The following is a 20389-nucleotide window of genomic DNA, read 5'->3' on the forward strand; positions in this document are numbered from 1 at the left end:
TTCAAAAGATCATTTTAATAATCTACTGTCAGGTCACAAAAGTGAGTACACCCCTATGTGAAAATGCCCAAAAAGTGTCTTAATTATAGTTTTGTTTAAAAAAATAAATAAATATATATGTTATTCATTATATTGTTTGTAGCCCCCATTATTTTCCAGCACTTCCTTAACTCTCTTGGGGATGGAGTTCACAAGAGCTTCACAGGTTGCCACCGGAATGATCTCCCAATCTTCTACGACAACATCACAGAGCTTGCAAGTTTTCGAGACCTTGCGCTTTTCCTCATTCCGTTTGAGGACACCACAGAGATGTTCTATGCCTGGAGACATGCTTGCCAGTCTATCAACTTTCCCCTAAGCCTCTTTAGCAAGGCACTTAGTAGAGGAAATGAGGGTGAAGAACAAAGTTTTTTTTTTTTTAACAATTATTTACAATTTCATACAATTATAATTTCTCATATTTCTGTTTTTCTCATATTCAGTGTGAGTCAAAAAATATGTCAAACATGAGCCAAAAATGTATTTTTGTGTAAAATAATAATATTACTATTATTTCTAATGCAAGAAGGCCCTCAGTTACATCAAAGTAAAATCTGCAGAGAAAATGACAATCGTGGAGGGGAAAAAAAAACCCAGCAATACGGATCATCCATAATGCACCACTTGGACTCTTGTGTTTGAATATGCATGCATGTCCCGGTTGATGTTTTTATGTGAAGAAAAGAATCAGAGAAACAAACTCACAACAGATGTGTGTGCAGAACAAGGACAGACACAAATGGCACGTGGACTCCAGGGGATACATCAGTAGTCGGCATGCTCACATCTGCCACTGGATTTTTTTTTCTTCCTCTTTTGGACTGAAGATATGCAGGATTGTGCACAGTAGATGTATGTGAGTTTGTGTATCCAAACGGTATATGTGTGTGTGTGTGTGTGTGTGTGTGTGTGTGTGCATTCATTCCATGCTCCGCTTCAGAATGTAATTTCCCCCAGGCTAGGGTCTGCCAATAAACACTATTGAATTCTGTTGTACACTGACATGATGGGAATTTAATTTGAGCTTGTCACTTCTTTCTAGACTTCTTTTTCCAACTCCATCCTCTTGCCATACTCGTTACCCCCCTTTTATAGCCCCCCATTTGCCCTTTTCTCCGGTCTCACGCCTTTCTCTGTGAAGCGAGGCCGGGTCATACGGTGACAGTCTATATCACAGCTCCACATTACTGTATTATTACCATTGAGACTAATGATCCCTGATGTGCATATGAAGGTGATTTTAATTTAAAAAAAAGATGAATGAAATGACTTTCTTCTGGCTTGTTCAATCTGCAGGTACGCTTATATGGACGAATGTATTTGCTTGCAAGACATCACTGGAAGATTCCTTACAAGATTTCGATGGCTATTGGACTTGAGGGTCTATCACGCAGACTGTTGTGGATTTTGACGGAGGTGAGTTCGGGATTATGTGCAAGTTCCTCCACGAGACTCAATCGAGCACACCTTTATGAATGTTGCGTTCTAGTTTTTCTTCAACTGGATTGGTTCATGACTTAATGCACTCGCTACTTCCTCGTTTGGGATACGGTTACGTGCTAGCTTCCGGTCGCTAGGCTAACACAGAATGAAAACAATGGCAGCAGCTTTTAAAATGATACCCGCTGTCTGCTGGAATGATATCAAGTCACGCGTTACATAGAGTACGACGCCTGTTTCAAAAATATATGAAGTTGTAAAACTTTACTTTTGTTTGTGCAAAACAGATAACTGGCACTCAGCTCACAATGTGCTATTCTCTTCTCAGACAGTACACAACAGAAAACTAGTATTCCACTTTTTAGTTGCGCCTTCTTTTTTTTTTTCTTCAAAAAAGTGCTCAGTATTGTTCATTCGGTAATGTCATCATCATTGCTCTTTTTTTTTTTTATCTGTATGTGCGTGTGCGAGTGTGTGTGTATTCGTTAGTTCACCAAAAACCTATTAAAAAAAATCCCATACCGTTCACCTAAACCGAACACCGCCGTCAGGAGACCCGAGGAAGGACCAAAGAAAACAAAGGAAAGTGAAATCCAGCACCGACCAGACACCACCCACCGGGCCACCAACCAGAGTTCTTCACCAACCCCAGAAACATCTAAATTCCAACAAATCCAAAACATCAGGGAGACCTCAAGAGACCAGTTGCGCCTTCTGATGGAGAAAAAAAATCGCAATGTGACAACTTACTAGCTCCGGTTGTCGTTGGCATAGATCTCGTGTATAAACAATAATTTTCAAACCAATTAAGTTCTCATGACACACTAATGTGCCACGGTGGTTATGAATCACTGGATTAATACCGTAAAACCTTTTTAGGGATTATCAGGATTTAGGCAGGGGCAGTCATGAAAAGACAAACTCCAAATCTGAACCCCATAAAATGATTGTAGTACAAGACAAAACTTTTAATTAACTGCCTTATGATGAGGCAGGTGAAGGACATTTTCACGTTTAACATAATCAATATTATTTCTTGCCTAATAAAAGGCTGCTTGACTAAAAGGTGTCCCTATACTTTTGTCTATTTTAAATATGGAGTCAGAGTGGGTGAGCAGGCTGACAGGATTCTCTGCAGAAAGGTAAGTAATATACATTGATCCTGCTCGTGTGTGCCTGTGTGTGTGTGTGTGTATGCGTGTGTGTTTTATCGATCTTTCTGGCAGACCGAAAGCCATGACCAGGAAATGATCCAATCACCCAGAACGGCCTTTCTCTGAGTGCTGCCTCTGTGATGAGATTGAGAGGAGTGCGTGTGTGTATTCGTCCCGTTTGAGTTCACGCAACCTAATCCAGCGCAGTCGTGTAATTACCTGGAGGGGAATCGGTCGAACGTTGACGAGAAAAGCAGCGCGGAAAGTCACAACTTGCCACGCCGCTACTTGATGCGCTAAATTTGTAAACCTAAACATGAGTTCTCCTTTACTTTCACGCACCAACAGCCGTATGCAAATACAACATTTCAGCGCACGCCGTCTCACGCGTCTGTCAGCTTGATTCGAGGAGGAGAACGCACAACTAATGTCCACGGGCCTGAATGTGTTTGCGGCCCTCGTCGTCACTTTGGGTGCGAAGTGCCATGTTTGCTTACGGCTGCGGCCATGACACAAATGGGAGGGCTTATCAAGCAAAACTGGAAGGATGTAATTTAATCTGTTGCGGCGAGAAAAAGTCACGCTTAAAGTGTTTTACACATGGCCTGTCTGCTTTTTCGACTATGTGCGTATTGCAAACTAATGATATACAATATATTCATGAAAAAGATCCCGAGAGAGACCTCGGTTTGTGCAGCAGATTGAAAGTGTGCAGTGGAGAATGTATCCTCCTTTTCACTACCTTCATACGTCTTCATTACCTTTTTGTGTATGCGGTGGCTTTTTGTTCAAAAATACGAGTAGCATTGAAAATATTTCCAAATACAAAAAAAATACATTCAAATTCTTCTGCTGCTGCCTTTTATTCGTAAGTTGATGAGTGAATGTGTAAGTGCAAGTTTAAATCAATAAATTGTAGCCTGAATAATATTTTAAGTAACAATTTGTGCATCTTCAAAGAACTTTGGCAGCAGTGGTGAATCTGAAATTACAGGGATGCATTCATTACTCACTATTTTACTTGTTTGTAATTGCGATCGGGGCTGAATTATGTTCTGAACCAAACTTGCAAAAAACAAAACAAAAAAAAAGTAGGATGAAACAAAGCTCTGCATGCATAATCAATCTGGGAAGCGAGGAGAAAAAAAGAAAAGTCCACTAGCAACAAAAGTGGTATCAGATTCTCTCTCTTTTCAAATAAATTAACATCTACTGAGAAAAAAAAATACTGTTGAGAACAGAATACATTAATGAGTTTTTCTTGAATATAGCTATAAATGTGGCTATTGTTTATTGTTCAACTAATTATACAAGCAGTGACGAAAATACTTTACAGTAGCACCTGAAGAACCACATTGGGTTCACTTCAAAGTTACTTACAAGCTGACTGCAAATGAGACACTCTGAAAGTGTGAATGCTCTCCACATGCGTGGAGGATTTTCTGTGGGTGCTATTCCAAAAGCATGCATGTTAGGTTAATTGTGCTTAGGGGTTTGGGCCCCCCTGTGTCATGTCAGCACCCACCTGACTATGGTACAAAGAGGTGTAGTGGGTGGAGATACTTATTAACTCATTCACTGCCATTGACGGCTATAGACATTTTTTTTCCACTTTTGTTAACAAGATTATGAAAACCTAGAATTTGTTTTTTTGTACATTTATAACAGATATGAAATTTGTGATTAATCGTGAGTTAACTATTGAAGTCATGCGATTAATTGCAATAAAAAAATGTAATCGTCTGACGCACCTAATTTGTTATTATTATTTTCTTTTTCTTTTTTTAATTAGGGGCATCAGGCGATTAATTAATTTTTTAAAATTGTAATTAATCACATGACTTCACTAGTTAACTCAAGCTTAATCACAAATTTTATATCTGTTATGAATGTACAATGCATTTTCTTCTAGGTTTTCATACTGTTGTTAACAAAAGTGGGAAAAAATTTTAACCTAATATAAATAGTTCAAATGAATTTTTGACGTCTATAGCCGTCAATGGCAGTGAATGAGTTAATATATACATAGCCTACTGTGCATGTTTGATATGTTAAGCCTATAAATGTAAAGATCTTGAATGATATCCAACACATTTTAGCCAAGGTTGCTGTGTTGTCGTCAATTAATTTAGAGCGCCCGTCATTCGGCAGTCACCAACGGTCGGGACCCCCTTCCATTATCGTCAATCCATCAACATTCTAAGATGAACCGTCAATCCGTTTTTCAGCGATTGCGTAGCAAATGAGTGTCCGTCAATGTCATTTAAAGTGGGCATCCGTCTATATTCCGTCAAATTGTCATTTGTCAATCCGTCACCAGAATTGTCATTGATGGATTGCCGAATTTATTGACGCATTGCTAATTACATTGATGGACGAAAACCCATCTCCGTCAATGCTAAATTTGTCAATTTTTCAAAGTTTCCCGTCAACCGTCAAAAAATGGGGCGGCCATCATTGATGGATTGACAGACTTCCCGTCAATATTGATGGAATGCCCACCTCATAACATATTCATTAGTAATTGCTTGGCAGGGACTCCATGTTTTTTATTTTCATTGTTTTTTATTTTCATTGTTTTGTTCAATGAAAGTTTTGTGGAATTTCAAGCAAATACAATGGAACATTTTTAATTATGTATTTGCAAATGCATTTACATGTATTTAAATATGTTTATTTTTACGACCTCTACTTTGCGGAAATTCACCTATCGCAGGTGGGTGTGGAACGTCCCACCTGCGAAAAGTGAGGAACACGTTATACCAGTATGTTCTAAAATTGAGTACATTTTTTTTAAATCGTTATTATTGTCATTGTCCACAGTGCATGATTTCAGGTCGGCATTTTATACATCTTATCGGCATAATGCTACGGGGTATTGACTTGCGCATAGTAGCCTATCCTGTGCAATGATTTATAAACTTGCGCAATCGCAAGTCAATGCCTCGTGGTATTATGGAAATAAGAAGTAACATTTAGCCTACAAGCACGTTTGAATTTATTAGTATGTACATACGAATGTACTTGCAAAAATTGTTTGGTACGTCTGCGTTTATTCATCAAACTTTATTTATAAAGCACTCCTCTTACAAAAATAACAATAATATGCAGCTCAAAGTGTTTCACACGGAATAAATTCAACTCCTCCCGTCATTTGTCCATACAGACACAGACGCAGACACACAATCGATATAATGAGCGAAGGCTTTGTACAGAGTGTCCATGCAAGCATCCAGGCGAGGAAACACCATCTTAAGGAGCTGTCTGCACCAGGAACAGATCTCAGGCGGCGGTCACACAACACTGGAATGGAGCCCCCAGTGCAATAGCAGGAGCCACATATGGCCGCTCAGGATGCCATGAGCCGCGACCCTGGCCTCGGCCCATAAGCGCTCCAAGTGCAGAGAACTCCATCCCGCCAAGGAAACACTGAAGATAGTCAAGTTGAAATATGATCCATACCGTTGCAATCAAAATGCTAGCTAATAATGAATATTCCTGCGCCGCTGCCAAATAGTGTGACAAAGATGAACTCGGACAACATGACGTTTGTTGAATTCTGATGATTCCTAATTGCGTCTGGGCCTCGTCATAGCAATTCAGCATGCGATTCATAAGTGTTTATCAAGCCCAATTAGGGGTTTAATTATCTTAATCCATAATTAGCATCCGAGCCTGGACGCTGTAATGAATAGAAACAATCCCGTTTGCACTGGCAAATTTGTTTGCTCTCTTAATCTATTTCTATTTGGTATCTGTCTCTGTCAGACGCACATTTGTTTATGAACGCGGAAGTTTGATGCCGTTTTTGTTTTCTCTCTCTCTCTCTACCCTATGGAACTAATGACACGTTTGCTACTGTAATGACCTAAAGATCTCCGTTAGACAAAGTCACACGCACACACGCACACGGTGCCAAACGAGACAGCAGAGCGATAATGAGCTGATATTTACAACCTTAATGCATCTCCCTTGACTGCCTTTATTATGCCTTCATGGCCACTAACCCCCTCGGTTATTTATTTGACGGATGCGTGAGTATCTGCATGCCCTTACCAGTCAATGTCTTTGTCTTGTCTGTGGGCTTCTGTCTGCTACTGTTTTGCATGTTTGCATAATACACCATTACAGTCCTTTACAAATACTGTACAGTCTCAACATGTACACAAGGACAAACATGATATTTGTACAATGTTAAACGAAGCAGTAAAGATTCAACTAGGTGGAGGAAGCAGAAAGTATCATGTCGAGTGATTTAGGGTCTATTCAGACCTGCACTGTTTGGTCCACTCCAGAGTTCGTTTCCCATGCTGTTCTGGACCTTTTTGAGAAGGTCTGAATGCACACAAACAAATCCTGGTGCGGACCAAACGAGCGGACCGAGACCCACTTTTTGAGGGGGTCTCGGTCCGCTTCTAAACGCACTCGGTGCGGTTCGCTTTGCAGTCTGAATACAAACCACGGCTGAGCCGCTCCAACTGCAGGACTTTTTGGCCTTAGCAAGCCACCATAGCCAAGCATCGTGGGGGGGGGGGATATTTGCCCGGTAGTAAATATTATGCTAGATTCATTCTTAATCATCCGTATTCTGTTTAGCCACGGTGTTGTCAGCATGTTGTGGTGGGCATGCAAAGCGCAACTGCTCCCCTGGTTACTGCACTCAATCGACGACGCGTTCCAAAATTAGAAACATCACCGCAGAACCTCCGTTGAATGACCTGCCGTTGAATGACCTGCCGTTGACGCTCGCAAATATCTAATAACGCCACAAATATGCATGTGCAGCACGTCGGAATTTCATGTTTTCCTCCATTTCCAGGATTGGTTATGCGTTTATGCGTCATTTTTGTCCAATGGGAGCACAGATCATCACGCGGGTCGACGTGATTACGCAATATAGTCCACTTGCAAAAAGCACAGTTTGAATATGAACCGCACCAAATGAAAAAAATTAAGTCCGCTTGTGGTCCGGAACAAACAAGCGGACTAAATGACTTTCCTGGTCTTTCTTTTCTGCCTTTGTTTAAAAAAAAAAATTATAATTAAATATATATATATATATATATATATATATATATATTTTTTTTTTTTATATGTTAGGGGTGTGAATTGCCTAGTACCTGGCGATTCGATTCGTGTCACGATTCGATTTGATACCGATTAATCCCTATACGAATCTATAAATAGATTATTAAGATTTTTTTAAAACTCAAATTTAGAAAATACTAATAAGTAAACTTGGACATGTACACTGTAAGATTTGTTTGAAAATGTATTTATTTATCTGAAAATTCGGGCTTATAACTGAGCCACTGCATTTAACAAACGGGTTGCAGTCTGTTTCATGTCTGAACAGCACTGAAATAAAATATTAAGGCTTAATGTTCCATTAATATAACATTCTTCCATGCTTAATGTGTAAATCCTAACCCTAAGTAAGACGTTTTGTTGAATATTCCCATAAAAAATTGACGTTTAAAAATCGATTAGGCCGCATATCGAATCAATTTCGAGAATTGCGCACTATATACTGTTTTTGGACATTTTATGGTCACTTATTGGACATTTTTAGATATTTTTAAAAACGTTTTTCATTTTCCTTTCATCACTTTTTTGGACTCACATAAAAAACAAAAAATGTCATTATTAATTTATTTTTAATCTAAATTGTTAATTCAAGAGGTCTATCTATGCATGTGCCTGGTCATGAAGGTACTTGGAGAGCTGTGTATGTTTTTTAGGTGGTACCTGGTGTAAAAAGCACAGTGCCATTTGCTGGTAATGGAGGCGCCTTGCCACCAAGTATTTTGAGAACATGTCAACAGTCTCATGTGCCAAGTTGATTGCAAAGAACTGGAGAAAAGTAAATGTTGTGACTGCGAGCTAAAAAGAGCGACAGAATGATGGAAAAAAAGACATTTGCACCTCCATCAGTGTCTCACCGCTCAGCGGCTCGAGGTGAAAGATGAAGCCGAGTTAAAGTCGATGATAATTTGAAGCTCGGCGAGTGTGATAAAGGCTCCTCTTGCATAAATCCAGCCGGAGCGCTTCTTCGTGCCGTGTGTTTAATAATCGTAAACATGGAGAAAAGCAACGTGCTCCCTGTGACGATTCTTTATGACACAGATCAACAAATGTAGTCTGAATGTCGCTCAGCAGTTCGTCTCAATTTGTCATTCATTTGAAAAATGGCTTGTAATGCCTGCAAAGCCCACCACTGCGACGGCGCGAGTTGCAGTCAGAGTGAAGAACAGCCGCACAAGCCATGTTGCTCATATGCTCTTCTTCTGTTTTGTTGTTTCTTGCCCGACATAAAGACAAACATTGTGCTTCTCGCTGACCTTTGAGGTTGAGCAGCATGCATGAAACAAACTGAATGAATAAATGATGAGCAGATTATATTTGCTAATGCACACTGTGCCCTTTGTAGCCAAGTGCACCTCCCTCAGATTTGATCCTCAAACTTTGCATCTGAGACATTTGGAAAGAATATTTGATTTGGTGTTACAGTATTTTCAATTCGCAGGGGTTTTTACATGGCATTCGTCAGAGTTCAGTACAGCGAAGAAATCATGTATGGAACGTAACAACTCTTTTCTGGGGACTCGTTTTTTTCTTTTTATGTTCGTTTTTTTTCTTTCTAGATTACTGCAATGTGTCTATTGTATGGCGTTATGTAGCATCAGGACTCACCATTTATTTGTATTGCATCATTTCATGGATGTTAATGGGGTGATACTGGAGTCTGGTTGTGAATGTTATACATTTTGTATATACATTTTATACAACATATTGCATCTTTTGCTTGCATACCGTCACTGTCCTGTAAAAAAACATTTTTGTCTTTTTTTTTGTTTGATGGGATGAAACGCCAAAAAACATTTAAAAAAAAAAAGACATAAGTGTTTTACACAGAACAGCAACGATATACTGTAAGTGGATAGACAGATGTTTAACTTACGTGTGTATTTGACTGAACAGCTACATTGACTTGATTTTATTTAATTTTTCATGTTTATTCAAAATAAAAAAAGTCAAAGAGAGAAAACTTGATTGTATTCAACCAGACATTTTTTGTTTTTGCGAATTTACATGACCGTAACACACCGCCAATGTGGTGAGAAGGCCAACATCAAAGTAAACCTTTACTTACCAAATAGTGACCAAACGTCCTCTTTTTTTTTAAATTGTTTTTATTATAAAGTCATAAAAATGTCGACTTTTCATTACGGGACAAATACACCGTGATGTTACCACGACGAGAAGACCGCAAACTGCTCTCAAGTTAATCATAAGCGGTGTAGAGGGGAAAAAAGGCGTGTTTGTGTGTGTGATATTGTTATATGTTAAAAAAAAGTATTTTATTATTTTTAAAGAAAACAGCAGGTTAGCGCTCTGCACTTCCAAGACGTGGTTGTGGCAATTGTTCCATCCCTACCTTAAAAAAAAGAAGAAGTAAAAAAGGTTGGGCTTAAAACATTGTTTGTATTAATTTGTCAAGTAAGATTTCAAAAAAGAGTTCTGTTTTTGGTTTTATTTTATACCCATACAGAGGAAAATACATGTTAAATTAATTATAATGTATGGCATCTTTGAGTAAACTTTGAATTTAATTAACTAATTAATTAATTAAGGACGCTAAAAAAACGACTCCATTATTGCTGAAATGATATAATACTGTATGTCGCCTGTTGTCGGTGTTTAGCAGTAGGCCCAACATTAGCAGCTAAGCTAAATAAGGAAAAGTAAAAAAAAATAACATCTGTTTAGTTGGAAACCACCTCAAACTACTACCACAATAATAAACATTTTTGAAGTGACTCAAAGCTGAGCATTATTATCTTTGTAAAGCGGAAGATTGCTCTAATTTTTGTAATGGATCTAATGAGACCCACTGCTGTTCACTTTGAATGAGAAAAGGGAGCAAAATAAAAGCCTCTTTTTTATTGTGCTGGCCTGAAGCAAAAATGATAAATCCACGATAAGTCCCAAAGCACCGACCAAAAAGATCACTCAGCTCAGGATCAGCATTTAATTCCCTGTCCATCAAAATGTGAGTCCAAAGAACCTTCCTAGTGAGCCGCAGATCTATTCCGCCATCCGTTAGCCTTCTTTTTTCGTCCATCTGAACATCCGACTTTATCTCTCCTCTACAGGTGTCTTCTATATTCAGTGCACGCTATCATTGATCAGCTCTGTTGTGTGCCAAAATCCACTTCTCATAGTGTGTGGGACAAGGTAAACAGACATGACACTTCATTTGGAGTGGCTGCACTTTTATTTATTTAGTTTATTTTTCAGCTTGGCGGAAAGCAAGGTTATTATAGTTTGTGAAAAATAGTTTTTTTTTTTTAACTGATTAAATAACTAAAACTAAAACTCAGCTTTGTTAATGTCATGCATGGTCTATCTGGGTTTATTTTAAATGGAAGGGAGACCGGGGCATGTTGTCACATGGCTAAGTTGTCACGTTACAGTTTTTTTCCTTGCTATATTTTGTGACATCCTACCTCATAAGTTGAGACAACTTACCCAATGGTGGGGCAACATGTCACATGGCATTGATTACACTCTCTATTTGATACCTAAAACTAATAAAAACTCAAATGAAGCCTTTAAAACAATTGAAATTAATAAAAAATGAGATAACCTACCGGTACTCTAAATTAATTAAAAACAAGTCAAGTAAATAAAAAAACAAATTATAAAGACAAATCCAAAACTATAATTACCATGTTGCAAAGCAACTATTCAAATTCCTAAAATACCCTAAACTATGGTCAGCGTTTTTTCCAGTCTATTTATCATTTCCCCCCTCCACTCACTCACGGCGCTCTTTAGGGACTTGCATTTGTTTCTCTGAAAGGCAATTTTTGCTTTTCCTTGCTCTTCACTGAGAACATTAAGGCGAACACTATAAAAGCAATTACGGAAAGACAAAGGACGGCGAGTGTAAAGGATGTAGCCGTGAGCTTGTCTCTTGGTCTCTCAGACAGAGCGTGTATACTGTAATTATGCTCTGCATGGAGCCTGTTTTTTCTCTTGTTTTCCCCTGATGCTCCCTCCACAGTAGATCTGAGGCAGGAGAAAGACATTGTAAACGGCAACCTTTCGATGTTGCAGAGGTTTTGTGTCCGTCCCCATGTTTTATTTTCACCTCTCGCTTTTTTTTTTGTTCCTGCTCCTCAACAATCGTCCACTTGCTATGTCTGTCTTTTTTTTTTTTGCTGCGTTTTTTTTAAAGACCTTGACAGGACTCGAGTGTCCTTCCATCAGCCTTCTTTCGGCTCTCACAAAATGTCTCCAATATTAAGTACTTTCGGACAAACGGCATAAAATGGAGCACGTCCTCTTGATATTTACACTAAAGGCATACTTGAAAACCTCCCATCTGTGAATGCGTGCTGAACACACCCTCTTATCTTTTGCTGATTGACGGCCTCAGAGAGGATTGCATCCGTGACTTGTGACGCGATCAAACTGGGACTCTAATCTGACATCTAAGAGTGACGACACAAATGAAAAGGAAGACGAGTTAAGAAGATGAAGGTAATCAGTGTTGGAGGCAAAGGAGATTTGGGAAACAACATTAATGCGATTTAGAGATTACATGCAACATTCTTAACGCTGGGCTAAATCTGGCCAACTCAGGAACTTTTGGAATGGAAGGGAGGGGCCTGGGCTGGAATGAGAAGGGGGAGTGAGGACAGTTGTCGAGGTTCAGTAATCGAGGAATTATGCGTCCTTTATACAGAAGCGCATTGCATTCACTTGGGTCTTAGTCTTTTCAGAATATTTTTTGGGGTGCTGGGGGGATGGGGGGGTTCTTGAAATACTGTATTTTTTTAGTTTCTGTTTTTCAAATATTTTTTCCCGTTTGTTTGTTTTTTAAAATATTTTTTCTCTTTTAAGGAATTGTTTTCCTGTTTTTCAGATTTCTTTCTGTTTTTCCAGAATATTTTTCTGTTTTTTTGAATATTTTTCTTTCCGTTTTTCTGACCCCCCCTCCTTGTTTCAGTTTTTCCCCCTTTAAATATTTTTCTCTTTTAATGAATAGTTTTTTTTACTAGTTTTCTGATTTTTTCCTGTCTTTCAAAATATTTTTCAGTTTAATTTTTTTTCTTTTTCTTTCTGTTTTTCTCACCCCCCCCTCTTGTTCAGAATTTTTGTATGACAAAAAAAAAACAAAGCACCCTAAAAGTACTAAGAAAATAGGAGCTTTTTTCCCCAAGTGAATGCAACGCGTACGTCCTTTGCATTTATTATTTATTTTTATTGTTTTTATTTATTTATTTATTAGCATATCTTTCAATTGACACACTTTCCATTTGGTCATTGATTTCCCCCAAGACAGTACGTTAATAGGCTATTGAAAATTTGTCCTTTTTTTTTTTTTTCAGTTGAGTTGCACAAGTATTAGGTCACATTAATAGTGGAAAACGTTTTCAGATGCTTTACCTTACCCCTTACCGCATTTTTTCATGTCACATATACTGGCCTGGCATTTGAACTGAGCTATGTAGGCTTTTTCTTTTCGCTGTGAATAGATATATGTTTACATTATATGTGTATATCAATAGATGGATTGAATGTATGTATGTGTGTGTGTGTGTGTGTGTGTGTGTGTGCTTGCTCCATGGGGTCCATTTGTGCTAAAAAGGGATAACAAGAGTGTGTCCAGTAAGAGTGAGAAATCTTTTCTTTAGCACATTAGCGAAAGAGCTCGTGAATGGGTAATGACACCAAAAGCTGAAAATAAATGTTCCCTTGTGCTCACACTCATACAAGACGCACACACACGCTCACGAAGCCGCCGCACACGCTCTGCCATGCACAACAGTCCAACTTTGTTACAGCCGCGCTCAGAGATTGAAGCAGTTAAGACCTTGTGCTGGCTCGGGGGACTAAAATCCCACCAGGACTCGCTCAGCAGCTCCCTCTTTCAATCTTTCTTTCCCTTTCACGCCGCATGTCGCGATGGTCCCTAACTTCTATCCAGCCCTGTGTACGGCTGCATTAGTATGTATGGCCGCGTAGCTCTGGGTTTAGAGGTTTATGTCTCTTAATAGATGAAGATTTGACACCCACATGCAGCTGTAAAAACTCCCCCTCTCGTCAGCGTGTTCATGTTCCATCCCTAGAGAGATTTCTGTTGCTGCATGAAGCATTCATTTGTGGCTTTCTCCTTTATCGTAGCTCTGCCTAGGGTGACCAGATTTTCAAAATTTTAAATATACAATAAATTCTCACCATGAACTATTTATAACTAATTAAATCTCTGGTTAATCTGTTGACCGGTGGTTGAGTTATTGCTAAATGCTACATTGGTTGACAGTTTAAGAGTGCTAACCAAGACTCACCATTATCCCACCTTTTCTTGCTCGGTCCCAGATTGGAAGCTGGCTGTGCCGCGCCGGTCCCGCATTGTAACATTGGAAATATGCCGCCAGAAAAGCTCAGCTTGTGTTGGGGCTGACCGGTGACTACAGCTTTAGGCTAGTAGGACAACATTTCCCATGATTCTTAGACACGGAAGCAGGAAGTAGTTCTAGTTTCAATTTTTACACAAACACGCCTGATAGCGTCAATTTGGGACTGGGAAAGAGAGAGAAAGAGTCTTGGAAATGTGGAATGTGTGGTCACCCTATCCCTGCCTCTCCATTTATCACTCCTTTTTGGTATAACTGGCAAAAATGGAAATGAGTGGTTTCGCGTCACAGTTTGTGGGTCAAAATTTGCATTTTGCTATACATTTGACCATACTAAAGAGGAAAACTGAGAATCAAACGGCGAAGACGGGCCTAAAAAGCTTCGCGTGTCGCGGGTAGTCAGAATTTGAGGCAAACTTGGTGTGCTACTTACGCAGAAACAGCTTGCTAGCAACAGCTTTGGCTGGCAATTAGTGCGCCTAAACACATTGCGGAATCGCTCCTATATCAATAATCATCCCTTGCGTGGCTGCAAATAAGCCATACGACTGTCATGCTCACGAAGGGATGACGAGAAAAAACGGAGAAGCCATGCTAAGTGCTAAGCTAACCTAAGTGTGACACAGCTAGCTTCCCTAGCTAGCTAACTTAACCATAAGATTGGACTCTGCTGTAAAAAAAAATCATATTAGTATGAAATATTTATAATTTATCAGTAGTGTTATTTGTTTGTTTTCACAATAGAGTCCTGAGTTTTGACTTTTGAGGTCTGCACAATAGAGATAAAACAAACAAACAAACAATTTAGCTTTGCTACAAGTGGATTTGAGAGATAAAAAAAAAAGTTGATTCTATTAAAAACAAAAAACAATTGTCCAATCAATCTATAATGTCATATTTTATTGTTTAACCTGGAAAATAAATAAATAAATAAATAAATCATTGCTCTACAGTCAGAAAGTTGCTCCTCAAATTAAGTCATTGATTCGCAAAACTGCTCCGCAAAGAAAAACGTTTTAATTGTTTTAATCTTTACTGGATTAAGACCAAAGAAACAGAGGCACGAGATGAGGAGCAGATCCGATCTTATTAAGTATGTGAGAGGTGAGATGACATTAAGCTATATGGAAATAAATTGAGAAGGAGGTGCATGTGGGTGTGTGAGGGTGCTTGTGTATGTCATTTTCATATTTATTCTCGCTGACGAGAGCTGAGAAGAGGGAAGAAGTGAGGCGTCGGGCTGTGGAGCACTTTAATCAAGGGGCGAGCAATCCTGCATGTCCCACTCTGTTATCCATTATTGATGCCTGCCTGAGCTAGGCTGATGAATCATTAAGCTACTCATCAGGCCTGGGAATTCTGGCCGATGACACTCATTTGCATAAATAACACGCTTTTTTTCAACGCACACACAAACATGCCCACGTTCAAAGACAACACATGCAGGAATTTGGCTTGTTTCGTGATTTGTCACGGCTCAGATTAGTTGCTCTTTTTAGCTTTTCCAACACGTCGTCAACCTTGTTGTCACACCTCGGTGGGATATGTGAACTTGGCTCAGACCAAGAAGTCCCATATCCTTGCAAGCCTGGTTTGTGTGCGTGGCTTTTTCTAGATCACAGGGGGATTTTGCATATGCATTCCGAAGAATCCCCCACACAAACACGTGCGGAGCTGAACGAACATGAGCCGAGAAATGGAGCCAGCAGCAGAAATGTCAGGGAGGGGAAATAAGTAGCAAAGGGAAGCAGTTCCAGAGTATGTGTTTACGGTTTGCCTGTGGGTTTGACGGCAGAGGGAAAGTGGAGGAAGTAATGAATCCCCGTAAAATGGTCACACACACACTCACACACACACACACACACACACACACACACACACACACACACACACACACACTTGCCTCTGTGTATTATGAGGACATTTTTTCCAAACCGGTTTAATTGTGTATTACAGGGACACCCCTTTCTGCTAATGCCAGAGAGATGGGACTTGCACCCAAAAATTTTTTTTGGGGTTGTCCAGGACAATTTCACTTCAAAACTTGAAAAAACTCAACACACAAAAAAAAGAAAAACCTGAAAAAATCCGTAATTGTGAGGACATAGATAATGACCTAAATAAGCCACGCCCATTGCAAAAATGGTAATTATGAGGACCAACTCACATTACAAGGACAAAGTTTACACAACACACAGCAACCATGTCACTGAAGTGATTTGAAAGTTCTGGCATTCTGACTTTACACAAACTAAAATGGCATTGATGTGTAATGACTTACCTGATATAAGGACACATTGTTGTACATAACAATACTGTGAAATGCAAAGTCATACCTGATCTGTCCTAAAATTGTAAGTTTTAACATGGTGCTCATGTTACAACTTACAATTTTAGGACAGACTGAAACTGGTATGTTAATAAAACTGCTTCTTATGTGAACAGGTTATCTAGGTCAAACACATCTTTGTAATGGATAAGCTCGACATGAAACCAGATGCAAAAGAGTCAGTGAACATTGAACATTTTATTCTTTAAAACATGACTACCTCTCATCTTAAAGGATGAGCAGTTTTCTCATAGCTCATTCCTGAAATACCTTCGGATTTCTGAATTTCTGAAACAGGTTCAATGTAGGAAGTGTCCGAAGTACTGTGAGAATCTGGAACATATTCCTCTGCTAACGAATCCTCACTTGAACTGGATACATCAGCAACCTAATTTTTTAAACGAAAACAATTATTACATACATACATACATACACATATTGTCGCTGTTCTGTGAAAAACACTTCCACCATAGGAGCTACCGGAGAGCAGCCCGCGACCTAAAAATGGAAACGTGTTTTTCACAGGACAGCAATGATATCCATTTATACAGTAGATGCACACATACTTATGCATATATACAGTGGCTCTAAAATTAACCTGCCATATGCGGGTTAAAATTCATTTTGGCGGGTGGTCATAAATATTTACTAGCTTTACTTCGCTGTTACTTAGTGATGTTACACTCGAAGTAGAAGCTTGAGAAAAGTGTCGAGCGCTCGCGGCAGAAGTAGCTCCCGCCATTGATGGGCTAATGTGCTAAAGTTAATTTACCAAAGGTCTTCATCATCAAGCAGTTTTGCATTTTTTTAAACGGGATATGTGCCAGATGCTGGAGCAAACTAGAAAAGCATTTAGAACCTAAAGTTTGTGCACATACTAAAGATTATTATAAATCTAGTCACATTTATTCGAAAGATGAGATGAAGCATTTAACAAGAGGGATAGTTAATATGCTTAATCTATGGCATTGCCCCTAAAACAGATATTGTGTGATACAGTCCTTCAGTTACAGTAGACTTTTCTATTTTACCGAGTCAGACAGTCGTTAAGATTGAGACAATTGCTCAACATTTAGCTGCTTGCAACTAAAGATAAAGGTATAAACATGGGTCATAATTTATCCTCTTGACTAAATTATATTCATTCAATGAAAATGCCTGCACTATTAATTCTGGTTGCGTGAAACAAAGATCCATTGCAGATACAAATAACACAGAAGATAAAATACCCATCATGCCAGTCCATTCTAGTGCAGCGAAAGGTCCAAAACATAAAGCACATTTATCCAAGCTTGATACAAGTAAATTAACTACCTGATGTTTACACTTCTGTTTAAAAAAATAAAATAAAATTGATAGCGAGTTCATCTCTAAAATCCACCATAAATAAATTAATGGGAACAAAAGATCACTACAGTGCATAATCCAAATCACCAAACTGCCAACAAATCTTCAATTTGAGATATTTTTAATGTTGACTTGTAGGAATTTTAGTCCCATACAAGCTTATTGTTGGATACAATATTTTGAACGTCTTGGCAATACACATTGCATAAAAAATTGTTGTGATTATATTTGTTAGTTATATAGTTCAGCCCTAGCATCTACTCTACACTCTTCACTCCTAACGTCTTGCTTCTGAAAACTGATTTCAACATCAATATTCAAAAAGAAATCTCATCACCTGGTCAACTTGGTCTGTGACAGCTACGTCTTCAGCTATGTCTTCAGGTTGTGCTTCAGTTGAAACCTGGTACACATGAAGAGAAAAATACATATAAAATTCAATTCTTAGTAACACGACTGTACCTGTGCATTTACACAGTTACAGTACATACAGAACAATTAATAGGTTAAAGTATTGTAAATGCAAACTCATTTTATTTGCCATTACAAAAATAAATAAATAAATCCTTCTGCACTACAGGTTTGTGTAAATTGGTGACGTCTATTTTTCACAATGAAACAAAAACAAGAAAATACACAGTCCTCAGAGAATCCATACCTGACCAGAGTATGAATTGTATAATAACTCCAAGCCCTCAAAACTTATTTTACAGTCACGGTGTATGAATACACTGTCCTCAGTGTCAGTTATTCACAACTATAACATTGTGAGGACTAAGTATCTGTGAGGGCTGCACAGTATTGACAAAACATGCGACATGGGTGTTTTATACAGTAATGGAGATTATTTCGACATTGAACATGGACCTAAAAAAAAAGGATCTATCTATAGCTATATATTTTTATAATCCAATGAAAAAAAATACACGATAATCCGGAAAAATAAACAAGCTCATTGTGATCTAATCTTATCCAATTAAGTTATTTTTTGTTAGTAATGCCCCTCGATACGTTTCTCGTATGGCGATGCGCAATTAAGGTAGTCTCTGATTGGTCAAAGTCAGACTAAAGTATACAATCCAATATTCATTTGTTGCTTGTCTTTGCAATACACATATTGCATGAGCCATTCGTGCGACAAGATATTTTTTTATATATTGTGCCAACGTCTTGCTTCTGAAAAATGTATTTCAACGTCAACATTCAAAAAGAAATCTCGTCACCTGGTCAACTTGGTCTGTGACAGCTACGTCTTCAGTTATGTCTTCAGGTTGTGCTTCAGTTGAAACCTGGTACACATGAAGAGAAAAATACATATAAAATTCAATTCTTAGTAACACACAAGTCTGTACCTGTGCATTTACACAGTTACAGTACATACAGAACAATGAATAGGTTAAAGTATTGTGAATGCAAACACATTTTATTTGCCATTTCAAAAATAAATAATCCGTCAGCACTAATGGTTAGTGTAAATTGGTGATGTCTATTTTTCACAATGAAACAATTAATAGAAAATACACAGTCCTCAGAGTGTCCATACCTGACCAGAGTATGAATTATGAGGACTGTATGTGTAACTCCAAGCCCTGAAAACTTATTTTACATTCGCAGTGTGTAAATACACTGTCCTCAGAGTGTCAGTTATTCACAACTACGACATTGTGAGGACTATGCACCTGCGAGGGCTGCACAGTATTGACAAAACATGCGACATGGGTGTTTTATACAGTGATGGAGATTATTTCGACATGGACCTAAAAAAAAAGATCTATCTATATCTATATATTTTTATAATCCAATGAAAAAAAAATACACGTTAATGCGGAAAAATAAGCATGCTCATTGTGATCTAATCTTATCCAATTAAGTTATTTTTTGTTAGTAATGCCCCTCGATACGGTTCTCGTATGGTGATGTGCAATTAAGGTAGTCTCTGATTGGTCAAAATCAGACTAAAGTATACAATCCAATATTCATTTGTTGCATGTCTTTGCAATTCACCTATTGCATGAGCCATTCGTGCGACAAGATCTTTTTTTTTTTTATAAATTGTGCAACGTCTTGCTTCTGAAAAATGTATTTCAACATCAACATTCAAAAATAAATCTTGTCACCTGGTCAACTTGGTCTGTGACAGCTATGTCTTTAGCTATGTCTTCAGGTTGTGCTTCAGTTGAAACCTGGTACACATGAAGAGAAAAATACATATAAAATTAAATTCTTAGTAACACGACTGTACCTGTGCATTTACACAATTACAGTACATAAAGAACAATGAATAGGTTAAAGTATTGTGAATGCAAACACATTTTATTTGCCATTTCAAAAATAAATAATCCGTCAGCACTAGTGGTTTGTGTAAATTGGTGACGTCTATTTTTCACAATGAAACAATCAATAGAAAATACACAGTCCTCAGAGTGTCCATACCAGAGTATGAATTATGAGGACTGTATGTGTAACTCCAAACCCCTGAAAACTTATTTTACATTCGCAGTGTGTAAATACACTGTCCTCAGAGTGTCAGTTATTCACAACTACGACATTGTGAGGACTATGCACCTGTGATGGCTGCACAGTATTGACAAAACATGCGACATGGGTGTTTTATACAGTGATGGAGATTAAACATTTAACACGGACCTAAA

General features: G+C 38.4%; 2 protein-coding genes across 3 annotated transcripts in view; both read right to left on the reverse strand.

Moving 5' to 3' along the window:
• Nucleotides 1-20389, reverse strand: part of LOC147172293 (zinc finger protein 804A-like) — a 61761-nt gene that overhangs the window by 15094 nt on the left and 26278 nt on the right. The window lies entirely within an intron of this gene.
• LOC147172294 (uncharacterized) overlaps nt 16550-20389 on the reverse strand; it is a 9801-nt gene continuing 5961 nt past the window's right edge. Inside the window, exon 6 of the mRNA XM_086078732.1 lies at nt 16550-16779. Within this exon, the coding sequence (XP_085934858.1) occupies nt 16615-16779 (165 nt within the window). The 3' untranslated portion in view covers nt 16550-16614. The remainder of the gene's footprint in view (nt 16780-20389) is intronic.

The sequence above is a fragment of the Leptonotus elevatus genome, chromosome 6 (genome assembly GCF_054856555.1).
Source record: "Leptonotus elevatus isolate MCC_2025b chromosome 6, RoL_Lele_1.0, whole genome shotgun sequence".
In the NCBI taxonomy this organism is placed as follows: domain Eukaryota; kingdom Metazoa; phylum Chordata; class Actinopteri; order Syngnathiformes; family Syngnathidae; genus Leptonotus; species Leptonotus elevatus.